Source organism: Onychostoma macrolepis, chromosome 16, assembly GCF_012432095.1.
Source record: "Onychostoma macrolepis isolate SWU-2019 chromosome 16, ASM1243209v1, whole genome shotgun sequence".
NCBI lineage: Eukaryota > Metazoa > Chordata > Actinopteri > Cypriniformes > Cyprinidae > Onychostoma > Onychostoma macrolepis.
Genome location: NC_081170.1, coordinates 34,785,772 through 34,804,708, shown reverse-complemented (window position 1 = coordinate 34,804,708; position 18,937 = coordinate 34,785,772). Strand labels below are relative to the sequence as shown.

Sequence of the window (18,937 nt, the reverse complement as noted above, 5' to 3'; positions counted from 1 at the left end):
AAGAGCTCGGATCACTGCATTTCAGGTGCTGCTGGAATTTCACAGCTCTCTTTTGAATATTATTTAATAGTGGGCATTGTCCTAATTGCACAGAGTATGGACAGAGTATGAGTGTCCACAGGACTTCATGTCAGCCTCAGAGTCATCTTGTGGCTAACACCATGCATCCAAAACAAAATTTCCTCATGGAAACTATCCTGGCTGAGCCCTGCCCACAGAGCTCATCACAAACAGACTGTGACGTGCTACAACAGCTCCAAGGCTCAGCACCCAAGGACAACTATCTGGAAAACAGCCAGGGAAGCCAGGACAACATTTCACAGCCACCGGAAACACCAGAGCCAGAGCCCATCTCACCAGACACACTATCCCTCTCTCCAGAATCTCCACTTCTAAGCTTCTCACATAAAATGGAGGAACTGGTGTATGCTGGGACCAAACTCTCCCACTCTTTCGCTGCAAGCCCCCAGATATCAACTAAAAAACGGCAGGCCCCACAACCACCAAAGACTGCAGGCCCAGCTCTCCCTCCTCCTCCTGTGAGAGCTCTCCGACCGCTGCCACAACGACAGGGCCAAAACCCTCCTCCATCGGCTGTAGGTGAACCAAAAACAACTGAAAACAGCTCTCAGTGATACGTGTCGGGTCCCCGCTATATTAGCAGCAACATTCACAAATGCTCACAGAAGAAGCGGGAACCCAGTGTGCCTGTAGACCTCTATATTTCTGTTTTATCACGTGATAGAAAGTCTAAGGCCTTCTCAAGTTGTACGGCTGACCCAGCTAATCTGCGGCCTGTAATGCACCAATCTAAGAATGCTGTAGAGACAAAATGTAATTCCATCAAGTTAGCATTTTTAAACATTCGCTCACTAAAAAATAAATCATTTCTGATCAATGATTTAATAACCACAAACAACCTGGATTTTATGTTTCTAAATGAAACATGGCTTGAAGACAGCTGCAGTGCAACAGTCCTCAATGAAACAGCCCCTCCTAACTTTAACTTTACAAGTGTCTGCAGGACTGTTAGGAGAGGTGGAGGTGTAGCTGCTCTATTTAAAGATGTTTATCAATGCAAGCTTTTGAATATCTAGGTATTGTGCTGAAAGGTGCTCCACGCATTCTGTTTATCATTATTTACAGGCCTCCAAAATACTCTCCAGCCTTTGTTGAAGAGTTCACAGAACTGTTATCAATGATTTCCTCAGAGTTTGACTGTTTTACTATTGCAGGGGATTTTAATATTCACATAGATAATGCAGAAATCAAAACTGCAAAAGAAATTATAACTGTTTTAAACACTTTTGACCTGATCCAGCATGTGCATGGACCCACACACAATCGTGGACACACTCTAGATTTACTCATCAGTAGAGGTCTAAACATTTCATCTTTCATCCGTTTTATTAAGGATGTAGCACTATCTGTATCACTTCTGTATTTTCGTTGATATATTGATCTCTGTTACCACTGAATCTAGATCTGTCTCTGTCAGAAAGAGATGCATTAACGAGAACACTAGTGCTCTATTTATGAAGGCTATATCTTTAACACCAAGTATTTCTGCAGACTCTGTTGATCTTCTCCTGGATTCCTTTAACTCAAAAGTAAAGAATGTTATTGATGATATTGCTCCGGCAAGGGTCTGCAAGAAGAATGGCAGACAAAAATCACCATGGAGAAAATCAACAGATTATGAAAAGACAATGCAGAAAAGCTGAGCGGATGTGGCAGAAGACAAAACTTGAAATTCACTATAGCATCTATAAAGACAGCCTTCATGCTTTCAATGTGGAACTAGCTACAGCTAGACAGACCTTCTTCTCAAACCTTATAAACAGTAACTTAAACAACTCTCGCACTCTTTTTGCTACTGTGGAGAGACTGACGAACCCCCCAAGTCAGATTCCCAGTGAAATGCTCTCCGACAGCAAATGCAATGAGTTTGCTTCCTTCTTTTCTGAGAAGATCAATAATATCAGAAAGGAGATTGGCATATCTAGTTTTGCAGAGGTCACACAGATTCGACCGCAATTTCAAAAAGAAGTGACTATGTCTGTTTTTGAAGCAATTGATAGCAAAATTTTGAAAGCAATAGTACAGCACCTTACATCGTCAACATGCTATCTTGACACACTTCCCACATCTTTTTTCAAAAGTGTGCTTAACTGTTTAGAAGCAGATCTCTTAGAAGTGGTGAACGCTTCGCTTCTTTCTGGGACTTTTCCAAACTCCCTGAAAACTGCAGTCGTTAAGCCCCTTCTGAAAAAGCGCAATCTTGATAACACAATGTTGAACAACTATAGACCAATATCAAATCTTCCTTTCATAGGTAAGATTATTGAAAAGGTAGTTTTTAATCAGCTGAACAACTACTTAAATTCAAATGGATACCTGGACAATTTTCAATCTGGTTTCCGAGTGCATCACAGCACAGAGACTGCGCTTATTAAGATAATAAATGATATTCGCTTTAATTCTGATTCTGGCAAAATATCAGTGCTGGTACTACTAGATCTTAGTGCTGCGTTTGACACTGTCGATCATAACATATTTCTTGAGAGACTGGAAAACTGGGTCGGCTTTCTGGGATGGTACTCAAATGGTTCAGGTCATACTTAGAAGGGAGAGGTTATTATGTGAGTATAGGAGAGCATAAGTCTAAGTGGACGTCCATGACATACGGAGTCCCACAAGGCTCAGTTCTTGCACCTCTCTTGTTTAGCCTGTATATGCTCCCACTAAGTCAAATAATGAGAAAGAACCAAATTGCCTATCACAGCTATGCTGATGATACGCAGATTTACCTAGCCTTATCTCCAAGTGACTATATCTCCATTGACTCCCTCTGCCAATGCAATGATGAAATAAACTGTTGGATGTGCCAGAACTTTCTTCAGTTAAACAAGGAGAAAACTGAAGTCATTGTATTTGGAAACAAAGATGAAGTTGTTACGTAAAACGAGGATACAATCTGCAAGTAAACTGTTTATTGAAAGTCAAAATGGAATGAGATAGATCCGGGTGATGCAGGCGGTGGCACAGGGACTTTGATGGTCAGGCGTGGCATGATGGATGAAGTGCAGCGTGCTCTGATGACGGATGACGGAACCAGACACATAGACGATCCAACAAGGCGTGAAACCGGAACACAGGAACTGAAGGCGGGACACGAAGCACGGAAACAGGCTCAGACAACATAGACTTCATGAAAACGATCTGACAAAGGAGATGAGAAGGTGGTAAGTATTTATAGGAGGTGAGATGAGTGGCAGCTGGTGACGAAGAGTGATTGCAGCTGGATACTGATCAACGGTAACGATCCGGACACACCCACTCACATGTAAACAACAAAGCACGAGACTAGAGAGAGACATTGGATCTATGAACCGTGACAGTACCCCTCCCTAGGAACGCCTCATGGCGTTCCCAGGGCCTACCTGTCGATTGTAATCATCGATAAGGGAGTGATCCAGAATGTCTCTAGCGGGTACCCAACTTCTCTCCTCTGGACCGTAACCTTCCCAGTCCACCAAGTACTGGAATCCGCGTCCCCTCCGCCTTGAGTCCAGCACACGATTGACCGAATAAGTGGGTTCTCCATCTACGAGTCGCGGCGGGGAGGAACCGTGTTGGCGGATTAATACGAGAATGAAATACGGGTTTAATTTTGGATACATGAAAGACGGGGTGAATCCTCCTGTACACTGGAGGCAGGTTGAGGCGGACTGCCACCGGACTAATGATCTTGGTGACAGTAAATGGGCCAATGAATTTGGGAGCAAGTTTATTAGACACGGAGCGGAGAGGAATGTTCTTGGTAGAAAGCCACACTTTTTGACCAGCGACGTATACGGGAGGCCTAGACCGGTGGCGATCGGCTTTGGCCTTGGTGCGCAACCCCACCTGGAGTAGAGTCTCACGGGCTCTAGTCCATGTGCGATGACACCTCTGGACGAAGGCGTGAGCGGAGGGGACCGCGACCGGATTCCAGACTAGGAAAAATTGGTGGCTGGTACCCACGCTACACTCAAACGGAGATAGGCCCGTAGATGACACTGGCAACGTGTTGTGGGCGTACTCCACCATAGAAAGTTGTTGACTCCATGAGGAAGGATTCTTGGAAACCAAACATCGTAACGTTCTTTCCAAATCCTGGTTGGCTCTCTCAGTTTGGCCATTGCTCTGGGGGTGGAACCCTGAGGACAGACTGACAGTCGCCCCCAGAAGCTTACAAAATTCTCGCCAAAATTTGGACACAAATTGGGGTCCTCTGTCAGAGACCACGTCCGTCGGGAGGCCATGTAACCGAAGACATGGTCAACGACAATCATCGCTGTCTCCTTGGCTGAGGGTAATTTGGGCAAGGAATGAAATGAGCCGCCGAGAACCGGTCCACCACGGTCAAAACTACCGTGTCACCCTGAGAGGGGAGGCGGTAACAAAATCTAGCGCGATGTGGGACCAGGGTCTCGAAGGGACCGGCAGCGGTTGGAGTAACCCATCTGGGGTCGATTGGAAGTCTTACCAGTGGCACAAACTGAGCAAGCCAAAACAAAATTGTGAATGTCACGAGCCATGAGCGGCCACCAGAATCGTTGCTTGACTAAAAATCTAGTGCGAGTAACTCCTGGATGACAAGCCACATTGGAAGAATGCCCCCACTGAATGACGCTGGACCTCAGACCCTCAGGCACAAATAAGCGATTCGGTGGGCAACCGACCGGGCGTTACCCTTCTAAGGCCTTCTTGACCTTCGATTCGACCTCCCATACAAGTGTGGAGATGAATAGAGTCTCCGGTAAAATGCACTCGGGAGTAGGCAGGCGTTGAACGATCAAAAATGCGCGATAAAGAATCGGGTTTGATGTTTTTGGAGCCCGGGCGGTACGAGAGAGTAAAATCGAAACGACCGAAAAAAAGTGCCCACCGAGCCTGCCTGGAGTTCAATCTTTTAGCCGTCCGAATGTATTCTAAGTTCTTGTGATCGGTCCAAACGATAAAAGGTACCCCCGACCCTTCTAACCAGTGCCGCCACTCCTCCAATGCTAACTTGACTGCCAACAACTCTCTGTTCCCAATGTCATAATTGCGTTCGGCAGGAGATAGACGATGAGACAAAACGCGCAAGGATGCATCTTGTCGCCTGAGAGAGAGCGTTGGGATAACACTGCTCCTACCCCACCTCTGATGCATCGACCTCCACCACGAACTGGCGTGATGAATCAGGGGTTATCAGAATGGGGGCTGAAACGAAGCAACCCTTCAGTTTGGCAAACGCAGCCTCGGCTGCGTCTGACCACCTGAACGTCGTTCTGGGGGAGGTCAAGGCGGTCAGAGGTGCGGCTAGTTGGCTGAAGTTGCGAATAAACGCCGGTAGAAATTGGCGAACCCCAGAAATCTCAGTAGGGCCTTACGAGACTCTGGACTTGGCCACTCTACCACAGCCTTGATCTTCTCAGGATCCATGCGCATTCCCTCAACCGACACGATGTACCCTAGGAATGGAACAGACTGTGCATGAAAATCGCATTTCTCCGCCTTGACAAAAAGCCCATTCTCTAGCAACCTCTGAAGCACTCGTCGGACGTGCTGCACGTGTTCCTGGAGAGAAGAAGAAAAAATCAGTATGTCGTCCAGGTAGACATAAATGAACTGATCTATCATATCTCGCAGCACATCATTGACGAGTGCCTGGAAGACCGCTGGACTATTGGAAAGCCCGAAAGGCATAACCAAGTATTCAAAATGTCCTCTGGGGGTGTTAAACGCGGTCTTCCACTCATCCCCCTCCCTGATGCGGACCAAATGATAAGCATTACGTAAGTCTAATTTTGTGAAGATGGATGCTCCTTGCAACCTCTCGAAGGCTGAAGACATCAACGGCAAAGGATAAGTATTCTTTACCGTGATGTTGTTCAACCCCGTAGTCAATACAAGGTCGCAGAGATCCGTCCTTCTTCCCCACAAAACCCCCGCCCCGCTGGAGAAGAGGAAGGCGAATGAACCCTGTTGCTAGAGAATCAGAAATATATTTCTCCATAGCCTCCTCTCTGGTGTCGAGAGTGAATATAACTTGCCCTTGGGCGGAGCCGTACCTGGTAATAAATCTATGGCACAGTCATAGGGACGATGCGGAGGGAGAGAAGCAGCCGAGACTTACTGAACACCTCCTTCAGGTCCAGGTACTCCGTGGGCACGTTAGACAGATCCACTGCCTCCTCCTGCAACACAGGGACAGAAACAGACGGACAGGCAGACAATAGACAAGACTTATGACACTGGTTACTCCACGAAGACACAGACTTAAGCTGCCAGTCCACTTTAGGGTTGTGACGGGTGAGCCAAGGGTGACCAAGGACAATGGGTGCAAGGGGAGTGTCCAGGATATAGAAAGAGATGATTTCAGTGTGGTTGCCTGATGTGATGAGGGTGATGTCTTCTGTGGCAAAAGTGATGGTGGGAAGTTCTTGTCCATTGAGTGCGTGTACAGCAATCTGATGTGTGAGGGGTTTGAGGGGAATCTTGAATTGGCGTGCGAATGAGTGGTCCATGAAATTACCTTCTGCCCCGGAGTCCAAGAGTGCTTGACAGTCGTGAGTGAGTGTTGACCATCTCAGTCTTACCGGGAGAAGGGTAGATGTTGATGAGGTCTTCTCAGCAGAGATCCCACCCGATAGTAGCCTCATACTTACTATCGGGCTTGGCCTTTACCGGACAGTTGTTAGCATAGTGTCCGGCCCCTCCACAGTATAAGCAAAGGCCCTGGGACCTCCGCCTTTCCCTCTCCTCCCGGGAAAGCCGAGCTCGACCAACCTGCATGGGCTCGTGATCGTCGACGGGGCTGACCGCGTCCCCGCCTCCAAATCGTGGACCCTCGGCACCTGCCAGAGGGCGTCTACTCGTAGCGTGACCTCCCACTCGGGCTAGTCGAGCATCAACTCTGAGGGCTAAGGCAATGAGTTCATTAAGAGATTGAGGCAGGTCCAAAGCATAGATCTCTCTCTGGACGCGGTCAGCCAGCCCATGCAGGAACATGTCCCACTGCGCCTCCTCGTTCCATTTGCTCTCCGCTGCTAGGGTCCGGAACTCTATTGAAAAGTCTGACACTGACCTCTCTCCTTGCCGTAAATCAGCCAGCATTCTTGCAGCTTCTCTTCCGCCGGCTGCCCGGTCGAAAACTCTTTTCATCTCAGCGGAGAGCTCCTGGAACGAGACGCAGCACGGATCTTCATTCTCCCACACCGCCGTTCCCCATAACGCCGCTTTCCCAGTCAGGAGGGTGAGTACAAAAGCGACTTTGGATCGCTCGGTCTGGAAAGTCTTGGGTTGGAGAGAAAAATGCATGGAACACCGGGTTAGAAAGGCTCTGCAAAATTTTGGATCACCTGAATAGGGCTCTGGGGTTGGTAGGCGTGGCTCCGACTGGGATGGGCTCTCCGATGGTGTAGGGGGAGCGGCCGGTGTTGGCGGCGCAGTGGGAACTCGTAGCTGTTGGATCTGCTGGGTGAGCTCGGACACCTGCGCCACTAACGCCTGAACAGCGACCAGTATCGTGTAAATTCTTTTCTTGAATGTCCAAACGAGCCATGCTGTTGCTCAAACAGTCCTCCATGGTTGGCGCTGATGTACTCGCTGTATCCATTCTTGGTCAGATCGTTCTGTTACGTAAAGAACGAGGATACAATCTGCAAGTAAACTGTTTATTGAAAGTCAAAATGGAATGAGATAGATCCGGGTGATGCAGGCGGTGGCACAGGGACTTTGATGGTCAGGCGTGGCGTGATGGATGAAGTGCAGCGTGCTCTGATGACGGATGACGGGAACCAGACACATAGACGATCCAACAAGACGTGAAACCGGAACACAGGAACTGAAGACGGGACACGAAGCACGGAAACAGGCTCAGACAACATAGACTTCATGAAAACGATCTGACAAAGGAGATGAGAAGGTGGTAAGTATTTATAGGAGGTGAGATGAGTGGCAGCTGGTGACGAAGAGTGATTGCAGCTGGATACTGATCAACGGTAACGATCCGGACACACCCACTCACATGTAAACAACAAAGCACGAGACTAGAGAGAGACATTGGATCTATGAACCGTGACAGAAGTTCTCAAGGTGAATGCATACCTTGACTCTAGGGGTCAATCAACTAAAAACCAAGTCAAAAATCTTGGGGTGATTCTGGAGACAGACCTTAGTTTTAGTAGTCATGTCAAAGCAGTAACTAAATCAGCATACTATCATCTCAAAAACATTGCAAGAATTAGATGTTTTGTTTCCAGTCAAGACTTGGAGAAACTTGTTCATGCCTTTATCACCAGCAGGGTGGATTATTGTAATGGTCTCCTCACCAGCCTTCCGAAGAAGACCATTAGACAGCTGCAGCTCATCCAGATGCTGCTGCCAGGATTCTGACTAGAACCAGAAAATCTGAGCATATCACACCAGTCCTCAGGTCCTTACACTGACTTCCATTTAGGATTGATTTTAAAGTACTTTTACTCGTTTATAAATCTCTAAATGGCCTAGGACCTAAATACATTGGAGATATGATCACTGAATATAAACCTAACAGACCACTCAGATCATTAGGATCGAGTCAGTTAGAAATACCAAGGGTTCACACAAAACAAGGGGAGTCTGCTTTTAGCTATTATGCCGCCCGCAGTTGGAACCAGCTTCCAGAAGAGATCAGATGTGCTAAAACATTAGCCACATTTAAATCCAGACTCAAAACTCATCTGTTCAGCTGTGCATTTGTTGAATGAGCACTGTGCTACGTCCGAACTGATTGCACTATATATAATCACTTTCTATTCTTAAATGTTTTAAATTCTTTTTAAATCAATTTTTAAATCACTTTGTTTTTATTGTTGTGATTATTATTATTTTTAATTCCTTATTACTATTTTTAATGACTATTTCACTTCCTTTTATGTAAAGCACTTTGAATTACCACTGTGTATGAAATGTGCTATATAAATAAACTTGCCTTGCCTTGCCTTGCCTTGCCTAATTCAGCTCTGCACGAGTTGTTTGGGGTTGCTCTGTTAACTTTTAAGATGTTTTTACAAATTTGGGTGTGCATTATTTCGATTTCTTCTTTTTCCTATTTAGAGAAATCTTGGGTTTTTAGAGGTCTCCATATCTCACTGCAGTATAGACCAATTGGTTTGATTACTGCTTTTAGGATTTTTAGCCAGGTTTGAATTGGAATTTCATACTGAATTGTATTTTTGATCATGTAGAAGACTCTCAGTGCCTTTGCTTTCAGTGCATTCACAGCCAGATTGAAGTTTCGTGTTGAGCTGATTTTTAGTCCCAGATAGGTGTATTCATGAGTGTGTTGAAGGACCTGGTTTCCTGCTCTGAATGTGTATTTATTTTCCTTACACCTGGGTCTCTTTTGAAAAATCATTATTTTTGTTTTTGTTAGATTCATTTTAAGAGCTCATGTTTGACTGAAAGTCTCTATGATGTCGAGGAGCTGTTGTAGTCCCTCTTTTGTTTTTGACAGAATCACTAAATCATCTGCAAAGAGGAGACATTTGATTTCTGATTCAGTTAGGGTTGGGCCGGGGACGGTCGAATTGTTTAATTCATTTATATAAATGTTAAACAGAGTGGGGCTTGTCTAACTCCTCGTCGTTGAGAGAAAAATTCTGTTCGTTTGTTCCCTATTTTTACAGCACATGTATTGTTTTTATACATGGTGTTGATTAGATCGAAAGTTTTCCCTCCAATCCCGTTTTCCAGTAGTTTTAGAAAGAGTCCTTCATGCCAGATTGAATCAAAAGCTTTTTCAAAGTCAATAAAGCAAGCAAAGATTTTGGTTTTGTTTTGGTGTACGTGCTTATCAATGATCGTGTGGAGGGTATAAATGTGGTCAGATGTTCTGTGTTTGGGCAGAAATCCAATTTCAGAAAGTTTTGTAATCGTATGTTAATAATCGAACAGAATATTTTCCCCAGGTTGCTATTGACATATATGCCTTTGTAATTGCTCGGCTCAAACTTGTCTCCTTGTTTAAAGATTGGTGTAATTAGGCCTTGATTCCAAGTGTCTGGAAAATATCCTACACTCAAAACAATGTTGCAGTTATTGCAGTTTTGAATTTGTCATTTTTGTATTTAATATTCCATCAATGTCACATGCCTTGTTGGGTTTCAGTGCATGTAGTCTGTCTGTCAGCTCATTTACTGTGATTGGGAAATCCAGGGATTCTGATTGTCTTTAATTTTTTCTTTCAGAATTTCTAATTTGGTTTTTATTTCATTTCGAGCAGGATTTGTTTCAATTGTTTTGTACAGATTTTCAAAGTGTGTCCTCCATATGTTCTCATTTGAATGGCCAATTCTTCCTTTTGTGGTCTATAGAGAGTGTTCCAGTTGTTCCAAAAGTTATTGGTATTTATTGATTCCTCCATTGTTTTAAATAATTGTTCTGTATGCTCTTCCTTTTTTGCTTTTAGAGTTTGTTTGTACACTTTAAGAGCTTCATGATATTGAAGGCGGAGTTCTTGGTTGTCAGGATCTCTGTTTTTTATTTGAAAGATTTCGTACTGTCGTTCTAATTCTTTACACTCATCGTCAAACCACTTTTCATTGGTGTTTTTTGGTTTTCTTTTTGATTATTTTTTTCAAATTGCACACGGATGCTGATTGGTGGAATATATCTGTAATGTCCTTTAGTGCCAGATTTATGCCTACTTTATTTTGTGGATATGTGTTAATTATAAATTTGTCCAATAATAATTTGCTAGTTTGACTTTCCATTTGTAGGATTTATGTAGCCTTAGTAAATGAGAGGGCTGTCTGCATATTTCATTGTTTTGAGTTGGTTTTAGATAGAGTGTAATTTTACAGTGGTCTGACAGAGGTGTTTGAGGACTGACTGTGAATGCTCTGAGATGCACTTGATCAATGTCTGTGATGAAATAATCTACAGTACTGTTACCAAGAAAATAATTAAAGGTATAACAACCAAAAGAGTCTCCTCGTATGCGACCGTTCACTATATAAAGGCCCAGTGATTGACAGAGCTGTAGTAGGCTCCTCCGACTTTTGTTTGTGAAGTTGTCATAATTTTTTCTGAGGTGATATGAGGGCAGAGAGTGGCAGGTGTTTGTAATATATTTCAGTTCCAGTTCATTTCCAGTTCTGGCATTTAAGTCGCCACATATTAAAACATTTCCTTTTGTCTGGAAAAGGTTTCTTCATTGTAATAGGGAGATTCAGCCGGGGGTAAGTATGTGGCACACAAGAATATGTGACTGTCTGTGGACACAATATCCTTTTGGATTTTTAGCCAAATGTACGATTTTCCGATTTCTATAGATTTGATTGAGTGTATGAGTTCTGTTCTGTACCATATCAGCATCCCCCCTGAGTCTCTGCCCTGTGTCACCCCTCTCAGCTTGGTTGATGGTAAAATGATTTCTCTAAACCCAATTGGGCAGCCAGTGGACAGATCTCTTACATTCCATGTTTCTTGTAGTATTATAATGTCAGAATTCTGAATTTCTCTTCTGAAATCTGAATGTTGGCTCTTAACACCAAAAATGGAGGACCTAAGTCCTTGAATATTCCAACATGAGATTTTTAAGGAATATGAGCCCATTAATCACCTTTGTTATTTCAAAAACAAGACAAACATCAGTATGCTGAATTGACAGATCAAGTAGATCTGTAGGCTGTAATCTCTGTCTGTCTGTGGTCAGGGCGCCTCCTCCAGTCTGGTGGTGAAGTTTGCGGACACAGAGAAGGAGCGTGGGATGCGGCGCATGCAGCAGGTTGCCTCGCAGTTCAGCATCTTCAGTCCGGTGACGCTCAACTTTAATGCATATAATGCCTACACGCAAGCAGTGAGTACAACACACACACACACAACAGTGATACATTACACGTCCATTAGCCTTTTAAGATTTTAGGTTTCCCTTTTTATCAATGTAGAAAGAAAAGTGTATTTTTTCTTGATTTAATCATTCTTTACCATCACTAGGTATAATAGGTGTGCCTGTTACAAATAATTATAAGTAGTTTTAAATGGGGTTTTGCATTTATTCACAGAGTTATACTTGTATTCAATAAGAACTATTCAATGACAGTAAAGACATTTATAATGTTACAAAAGATTTCTGTTTCAAATAAATGCTGTTCTTCTGAACTTTCTATACATCTGTGAATCCTGAAAAATAAAATGTATTACGATTTCCACAAAAATATTGTGCAGCACGACTTTTTTCAACATTGATGATAATCAGAAACGTTTCTTGAGCAGCAAATCAGCATATTAGAATGATTTCTGAAGATCATGTGACACTGAAGACTGGAGTAATGATGCTGAAAATACAGCTGCGCATCACAGAAATAAATTACGTTTTACAATACATTTGCATAGAAAGCAGCTATTTTAAAATTGTAATAATATTTCACAATATTACTGTTTTTACTGTATTTTTATTTAAAAAATGCAGCCTTGGTGAGCAGAAGAGACTTCATAACGTAAATATTTCACTAATAATAATAGTAACACTCTTATATATATATATACAATATTTTTTTCTGTTGTGTCATGTTATATGACACATATCATGAATCAGTTTCACACAATAAATATTTAAATGGTTTGTTTATTCCCATGTAAATAAACTAAAGAGAGTGTGTTTTAACAGACTGCAATAAAAATCAAGCCATAGGCCATAAAAGTGCCTGCAGTTGAAGAAACACTCAGAGCCTACAGCTCTTTATTTCAACTGTCCTTATGCTACAGACGCTTTAATCCCTGCTCGCTGCTGCACTCACATATATTGCTGTTTCCAGTTATATTGTTGTTCTCTCCGTTATTAATGACAGTCATGTGGATTTATCTTGTACTGTAAGTGCAGAGATGAAGACTCAAGCACATGTTGAAGTTGTGTAGTGTTAACTCTTTCCTCTCTGTCTGTCTCAGCTGCTTCAGCAGCAGGCGCTGGTCGCGCAGTCGTCATACCTGTCACCTGTATCTACAGTAGCGGCTGTGCAGATGCAGCAGATGGCAGCACTCAATGCTAACGGTATCATATCCACCCCCATCACACCCTCGTCAGGTGATCACCACCCTCACCACACAGCAGAGCTACTTGTGCTTTACGAACAAGGTCTGAATTACATCAGAATATGGTTACTTTACATTTACATTACATTTACATTTAATCATTTAGCAGACACTTTTATCCAAAGCGACTTACAAATGAGGACAATAGAAGCAATCAAAACCAACAAAAGAGCAACAGCATGCAAGTGTTATGACAAGTCTCGGTTAGCCTAACACAGTACACGTAGCAAGGTTTTCTTTGTTTTTGTTTTTTTAAAGAAATCGAGTAGATAAAATATAGAAAAAAGAAACACTACTATTAACTTAAAAACTAAAATATACTTTAATGGCATTTCTATTGAAACTTGTATTTTAAATATATTTGCAATTACACATTTGTAATGAAGTTGCAATTTAGTACATTTAAAATATATTAACTTCACTATCATATAACACACTACAGTTAAAATTATAATCAAGTTTTTGTGCTTAAGTATGTTAGTCAACACATCAAAATAAGTGTACTTCTTTAAAACATGACAAAAGATTATTAAAACATATTGATTTAAAATGTCCTTTAGAGTAAAACGTTTAATTTGACATTACAAAGTGCACTTTTTAAAAGTGTGCTTAAGTCATGAAAGTGTCTCTCTTTAAGTGCACTTAAGTGACCTTTTATTTCATTATTATATTATACACTACAAGCGCACATTCAATACAAGAGCCTTCTTTTTCACAAGGGGATCTGTGTGCGAAGAGCCCAGTGTTTGCTGTTCTTTTACTCGTCAGTCTAAACTCCACGCTGCTCTGTGATTGGCTACAGGTGCAAACACTCCGCCCACTATTGCAGCCACTCCCATCTCGGCTCTGCCTCCACCAATCGGATTGAATGGCTATAGTACCATATCAGCAAACACCAATGGACTGCCAGCATCAGAAATCTACACCAACGGTGTTCATCCATATCAAGGTGAGAATCCCTAATGCTTTGGGAGGCACTGAAACTGCCCAGAGCACACTAGAGATTACCCACAATCAGGGATGGACTGGGAGTAAAAAACAGCCCTGGATTTTCCCCCAAATAGGCCCCACCACAACTACAGACAGCCGCTACTATCTCACAGTTTTACAGCAGTCAATGTATTGCAATTATGCCAAATAACACCACAAAACCCATGGTGATTGAAACAGATGTATTATTTTATGAACTAAAATACTTGAAATCTACACAAAAAGAGCAGAACACAAAAATGTATATTGTGACATGACGATAAACATAAAATTAGAATCTAGAAACCAGAAACAACTGAACTATTCTACAATTTGAGTATTCATATGTCTTTGTTTGTATGTGTATGTGTGTGGGCTACTTCATTTACACTGCCTTAAAATTTTAAGTTCATTCAACTCAAATAAGTTTAGTCAACTTGAAATGTTAAGTTGTAAGTGACAACTTAGATAGTTGAGTTGACTAAACTTAAAATTTGGTTTGTTAAACTTTGTTACCCAGCTACCTTAAAATTTTAAGTTGAATTTTTGAATTTTAAGTTGAACTCAATTAACTAAGTTGTCACTTAGTTCAACTTAACATATCAAGCAGACTAAACTTATTTGAGTTCACTGAACTTATAATTTTAAGGCAGCAGGGTAATAAATTATTTTAAGTTGACTCAAATTGTATTTTACTGTGTATTCTATTTTCTAACTCAATAGCTCTCAAATGTAACCCTTTGTAGAATCGCTGCTGTCTCGTTATGAATGAACAGGATATTCGCGTCATGTGTTCAGCGTTTGGACTAGGGATGTCCTGAGATTTTACTATAGTACTGTTCACAGGCTGCATGCTCTATAGTGAGAGAGGCAGGTATCTGTCCTGACAGGCTACTCACCAGAACTAACATCTCTGTTATTCTTTTGAATTTTGTAGCGTCAGTCTCTAAGGACTTCGCTTTTTTTCTTTTTGCTTGCCATCACGAGTCCACTCTCCTTCGCGCCCCACCATTTCAGTTTACAATAAGCAAAAAAAAAAATTTGCATTGGCGCCCCCTTTTGTCGGCCGCCAACGTCACTTAATCAGACACTTTTTCTTTGATGATGAACCAGCCAGGCCTTCTCCAGAAAGTCCAGATGGCCAGTCCGCCCCTGCCCACAATCCTCTAACATAATGGCAGTGAGTTTAGCATGCACAAAAACCACTCACATTTATTCAGAACCTGCAAAATGCTTTCTCTTCATCATCCCTCCAGCCCAGAGTCCGGCGATGGCGGCGTTAGATCCGCTCCAGCAGGCGTACGCAGGCATGCAGCACTATACAGGTGACTGAGCTGCTGCAGTGTCTCTCACTGAGGATGTTTTGTGTCGCATCAATCTGTATCAGCATGTGTCAAACTCTCTGTTTCACAGCAGCCTATCCGGCCGCATATGGATTGGTCAGCCAGCCGTATATACAGCAACCCACCCTGGTTTCCCAACAACAACTGCAGCAACAGAGAGAAGGTGATGTCATTTCCTTTAAAAAAAAAAAAAAAAAAAAGGAAAGAAAAAAACCGTTTGTGTACTTGCGCAAATTTAAAAAGAAATAAAGTGTGAAATGAATGCAATATTTCCAGACACTTAATTGCATGTTAACTGCAATTAAATGAAAGTGTACTATAATTTATATTGATATTAAATTCAATTAGCTGAACTTTAGAGTGTTTTTACCCACTTTTTTTCATTTTTATGTCATTTCCTAATTACTTGTATTGTCTTTGAAATACGGTTAAAGTGCTCCTCAATGAACTGACAAACTAAAACTAAAACTTTATGATAAACTAAAATACATTATAAACAGGAAAATACATTAATGCTATTTCTATTGAAACTTATATGTCATGTATGTAAATATATTTGTAATAACACATTTGTAATTCAGTTGCAATTTAATACATTTAAAATACAAAATTAACTTTATATTAAATAACACTACAATTAAAATCAAAATAACTACTTCTTTAAAGCACAACAGAAGATATTAAAACATGATTTAAATGTACTTAAAAATAAAATTCATAAATTAACATTATTACTTTTTAAAAGTATACTTAAGTGCGTTAAGAAACATAAGTGTCTCTCTTCAAGTATTTAAGTGGCCTTTTATTTTATAAATATTATATTATAAAAATTATTAATTGAATTTGCAAATTTTTTTAAGGTAAGTGGTTGCAATCAATTTAGTTTAGCTACATTTAAATAAACAAATGTAGTTGTTCAATTTTTTTTTTTTTAATGTAGCTAAAATAAATTGTTTGCAACCACTTTCCTTAAAAAAATTTAGTATAATTTTTTTTTTAGTGTACCTTGAATTACAATTTTTTTTTAAATATACTTACAGAATTGTAAGTACACTACAAGTGCACATTCAGTACAATTAAGTGTACTTTTTCACAAGTGTATGGTTTATGGTATGGTTAATCATTGGTTTATTTATGAATACATATGTGTTAATAAATCATTGCTTATTATCATTGTTATAATCATTGTTATATTGTTATAATCATTGTTTCTTATTATGAGTATGTCTGTATGAGTCTAATGTGTGTGTGTGTGTGTGTGCTGCAGGTCCTGAGGGGTGTAACATCTTCATTTACCATTTGCCTCAGGAGTTCACTGACTCAGAAATGCTCCAGATGTTTCTGCCGTTTGGTAACGTCATTTCTGCAAAAGTCTTTGTCGATCGAGCCACCAATCAAAGCAAGTGCTTCGGTAAGTACGAGCACCGTAAGTGTTCTGGAAAATACTAATCGTCAGCGTCATGCTTTACCGCTTCAGCTACCTAGAAACCTCCCACAATTCCCAACTATCACATAGCAATACATTGGTGATATTGTTTATCATTGAGATACTTTTTATAGTTTTTGTTATTATTTTATAATTAGATCTAATTAGATTAGTGTTTTAGTGGGGTTTTTTTATATAGTATAAAATACTACTGTATAGTATTTATTAAGTTTCAGTTTTTATTTCTAGTTACTTTATACTTCAACTACTAAGAAAATGAGATATTGTGCCTTGGAAACTAGCTGAAATAAAATAAGTTGAAGTTTATGTTATTTGTCACGCCCATGGACTGTTTTGTGTGTGTTTTCCCTCCCCATGTGCTCTGTGACCCAGTTTCTCTCTTGTGTTAATATGTCATTTGATTCAGGTGTGTCTCATTTAGTCCCTCTTTATCCTGTGTATTTAAGTCCTAGTCTGTGCATTCTGTCTCTGTCGGGTTTACTTCGTCATGTGTGTGTGTGTCTCCAGCCGTTTCCCCGTTTTTGGATTATATTAAAGACTATTGTTCATGTTTACTCCTGCGTCTCCTCGTTCCTCCTCAGCAACACAAGTGTGACAGAAGACCCGACCAACACAGTTACCTCCGTGTGTTCCCTCCGTTTTTGTTTCCGCTTTTGCTCAGTGTTTTGTTTCCGTAATTTTCCCCTATGGATCCCCTCGCCCGCCCGGAATACCTCCTCCTCCTGCTGGAGCAGGGGGAGAGATCACTCAGGGGCCACACCAGACTGTTCCTGGTGTTCGCGAGTCTCACCAGCTACCCAGACGACGCGCTCTGTGCGTTCTACGACGCCAGTTTAAACATCTCGTGCAGTGCGCTGTTGTCCGAAGATGGTCCTCGAGCGAATTTCACCGCCTTTGTGGAGTGGACACAGGCGAGTTTGTTCCCTGGAGAATCTCGCCAGTTCCACTCCCGACCCAGTTCCGCGGTCGTCAAGCCATTGCCGCATGGAGCAACAGAGCAATGGATCGCTGCGGAGCCGGAGCTGCAAGTGACGTCAGTCAAGGTGCGAGAGCCGGCAACAGAGGCTGCCACGAGGGAGAATGGCGCGGACAGTGAGAGCCGGAGAGGAGCTCCGCCCCCTGCACCGTGGCTGAGGGTGAGCTGATAATGGATCTGGGACAGTAGGACTGCAAGGGAGAGTTTATAGAAGGGGACCTCATCGACTGGGATGCTGATCTGGCCCCTTTCCTCCCTCCTGCTGCGGAGCCCTCTATCACTCCTGTTCCCACGTCCAACCCAGAGTGGGCTCCCGTTCCTGAGTTAAGCCCAGAGAGGGCTCATGTTCCTGTGACCTGCTCCGCTGCCGTTGGTCAGCCCCCTGGAGACGTCGGCCCTTCCTCCTCCATGCCTCCTCCCTCCGTCGGCTCCACAATGGGTTGTTATTATGGCTGTGGCCTGTGTCCCGCCTGGCTCCTCCTCCTGCTCCAAGTCCCTCCTATCTCCTCCCTGGCTCCTCCCTCCTTCATCACCACCCTGAACTCTGTTCATCGTCCTTCTCCAGAGCCTCCTCCCAAGTTCCCACCGTCTCTTCCTATGTTGTTCCAGCGGCGCGAGGACGCGCCTTCCCGGGAGGGGGGCGATATGTCACGCCCATGGACTGTTTTGTGTGTGTTTTCCCTCCCCATGTGCTCCGTGACCCAGTTTCTCCCTTGTGTTAATATGTAATTTGATTCAGGTGTGTCTCATTTAGTCCCTCTTTATCCTGTGTATTTAAGTCCTATGCTGCGTCCCAATGTGCCTACTTATACTACGCCCTTAAAGTATGTACTCTTTTGGTGAAGAAAAAGTACACACTTTTGAGTGTGTAGTAGAAGAGTATGCAAGCTTTGGGACATACTAACACGTCACACAACTGCGTCTTTACCGGACCGCTCTGTCACATCTGTTACACACACCCTGTCACAGTAAGCTTGTTGATCTGCCAGTGGCGGGTCTTTAATGCGGAGAACTTTGCTCATTTTCTGCATAATGATGAATTTAAAAGTTAACGACCAAATGGATGTTTATAAAAGTTCACATTGCTGTTGCAGA

At 42.3% G+C, this 18,937-nt stretch overlaps 1 protein-coding gene across 6 annotated transcripts in view; it reads left to right on the top strand.

The window, feature by feature from the left end:
* Nucleotides 1-18,937, top strand: part of celf3b (cugbp, Elav-like family member 3b) — a 63,303-nt gene that overhangs the window by 40,101 nt on the left and 4,265 nt on the right. For 3 of the 6 annotated variants that reach the window (XM_058746566.1, XM_058746565.1, XM_058746564.1), the window contains exons 7-12: nucleotides 11,732-11,875; nucleotides 12,964-13,150; nucleotides 13,910-14,056; nucleotides 15,333-15,401; nucleotides 15,490-15,582; nucleotides 16,687-16,830. In XM_058746566.1, the coding sequence (XP_058602549.1) occupies nucleotides 11,732-11,875; nucleotides 12,964-13,150; nucleotides 13,910-14,056; nucleotides 15,333-15,401; nucleotides 15,490-15,582; nucleotides 16,687-16,830 (784 nt within the window). Of the gene's footprint in view, nucleotides 1-11,731; nucleotides 11,876-12,963; nucleotides 13,151-13,909; nucleotides 14,057-15,332; nucleotides 15,402-15,489; nucleotides 15,583-16,686; nucleotides 16,831-17,447; nucleotides 17,693-18,937 lie in introns of those variants that run through there. The other 3 variants (XM_058746569.1, XM_058746568.1, XM_058746567.1) reach the window with 3 other exon arrangements.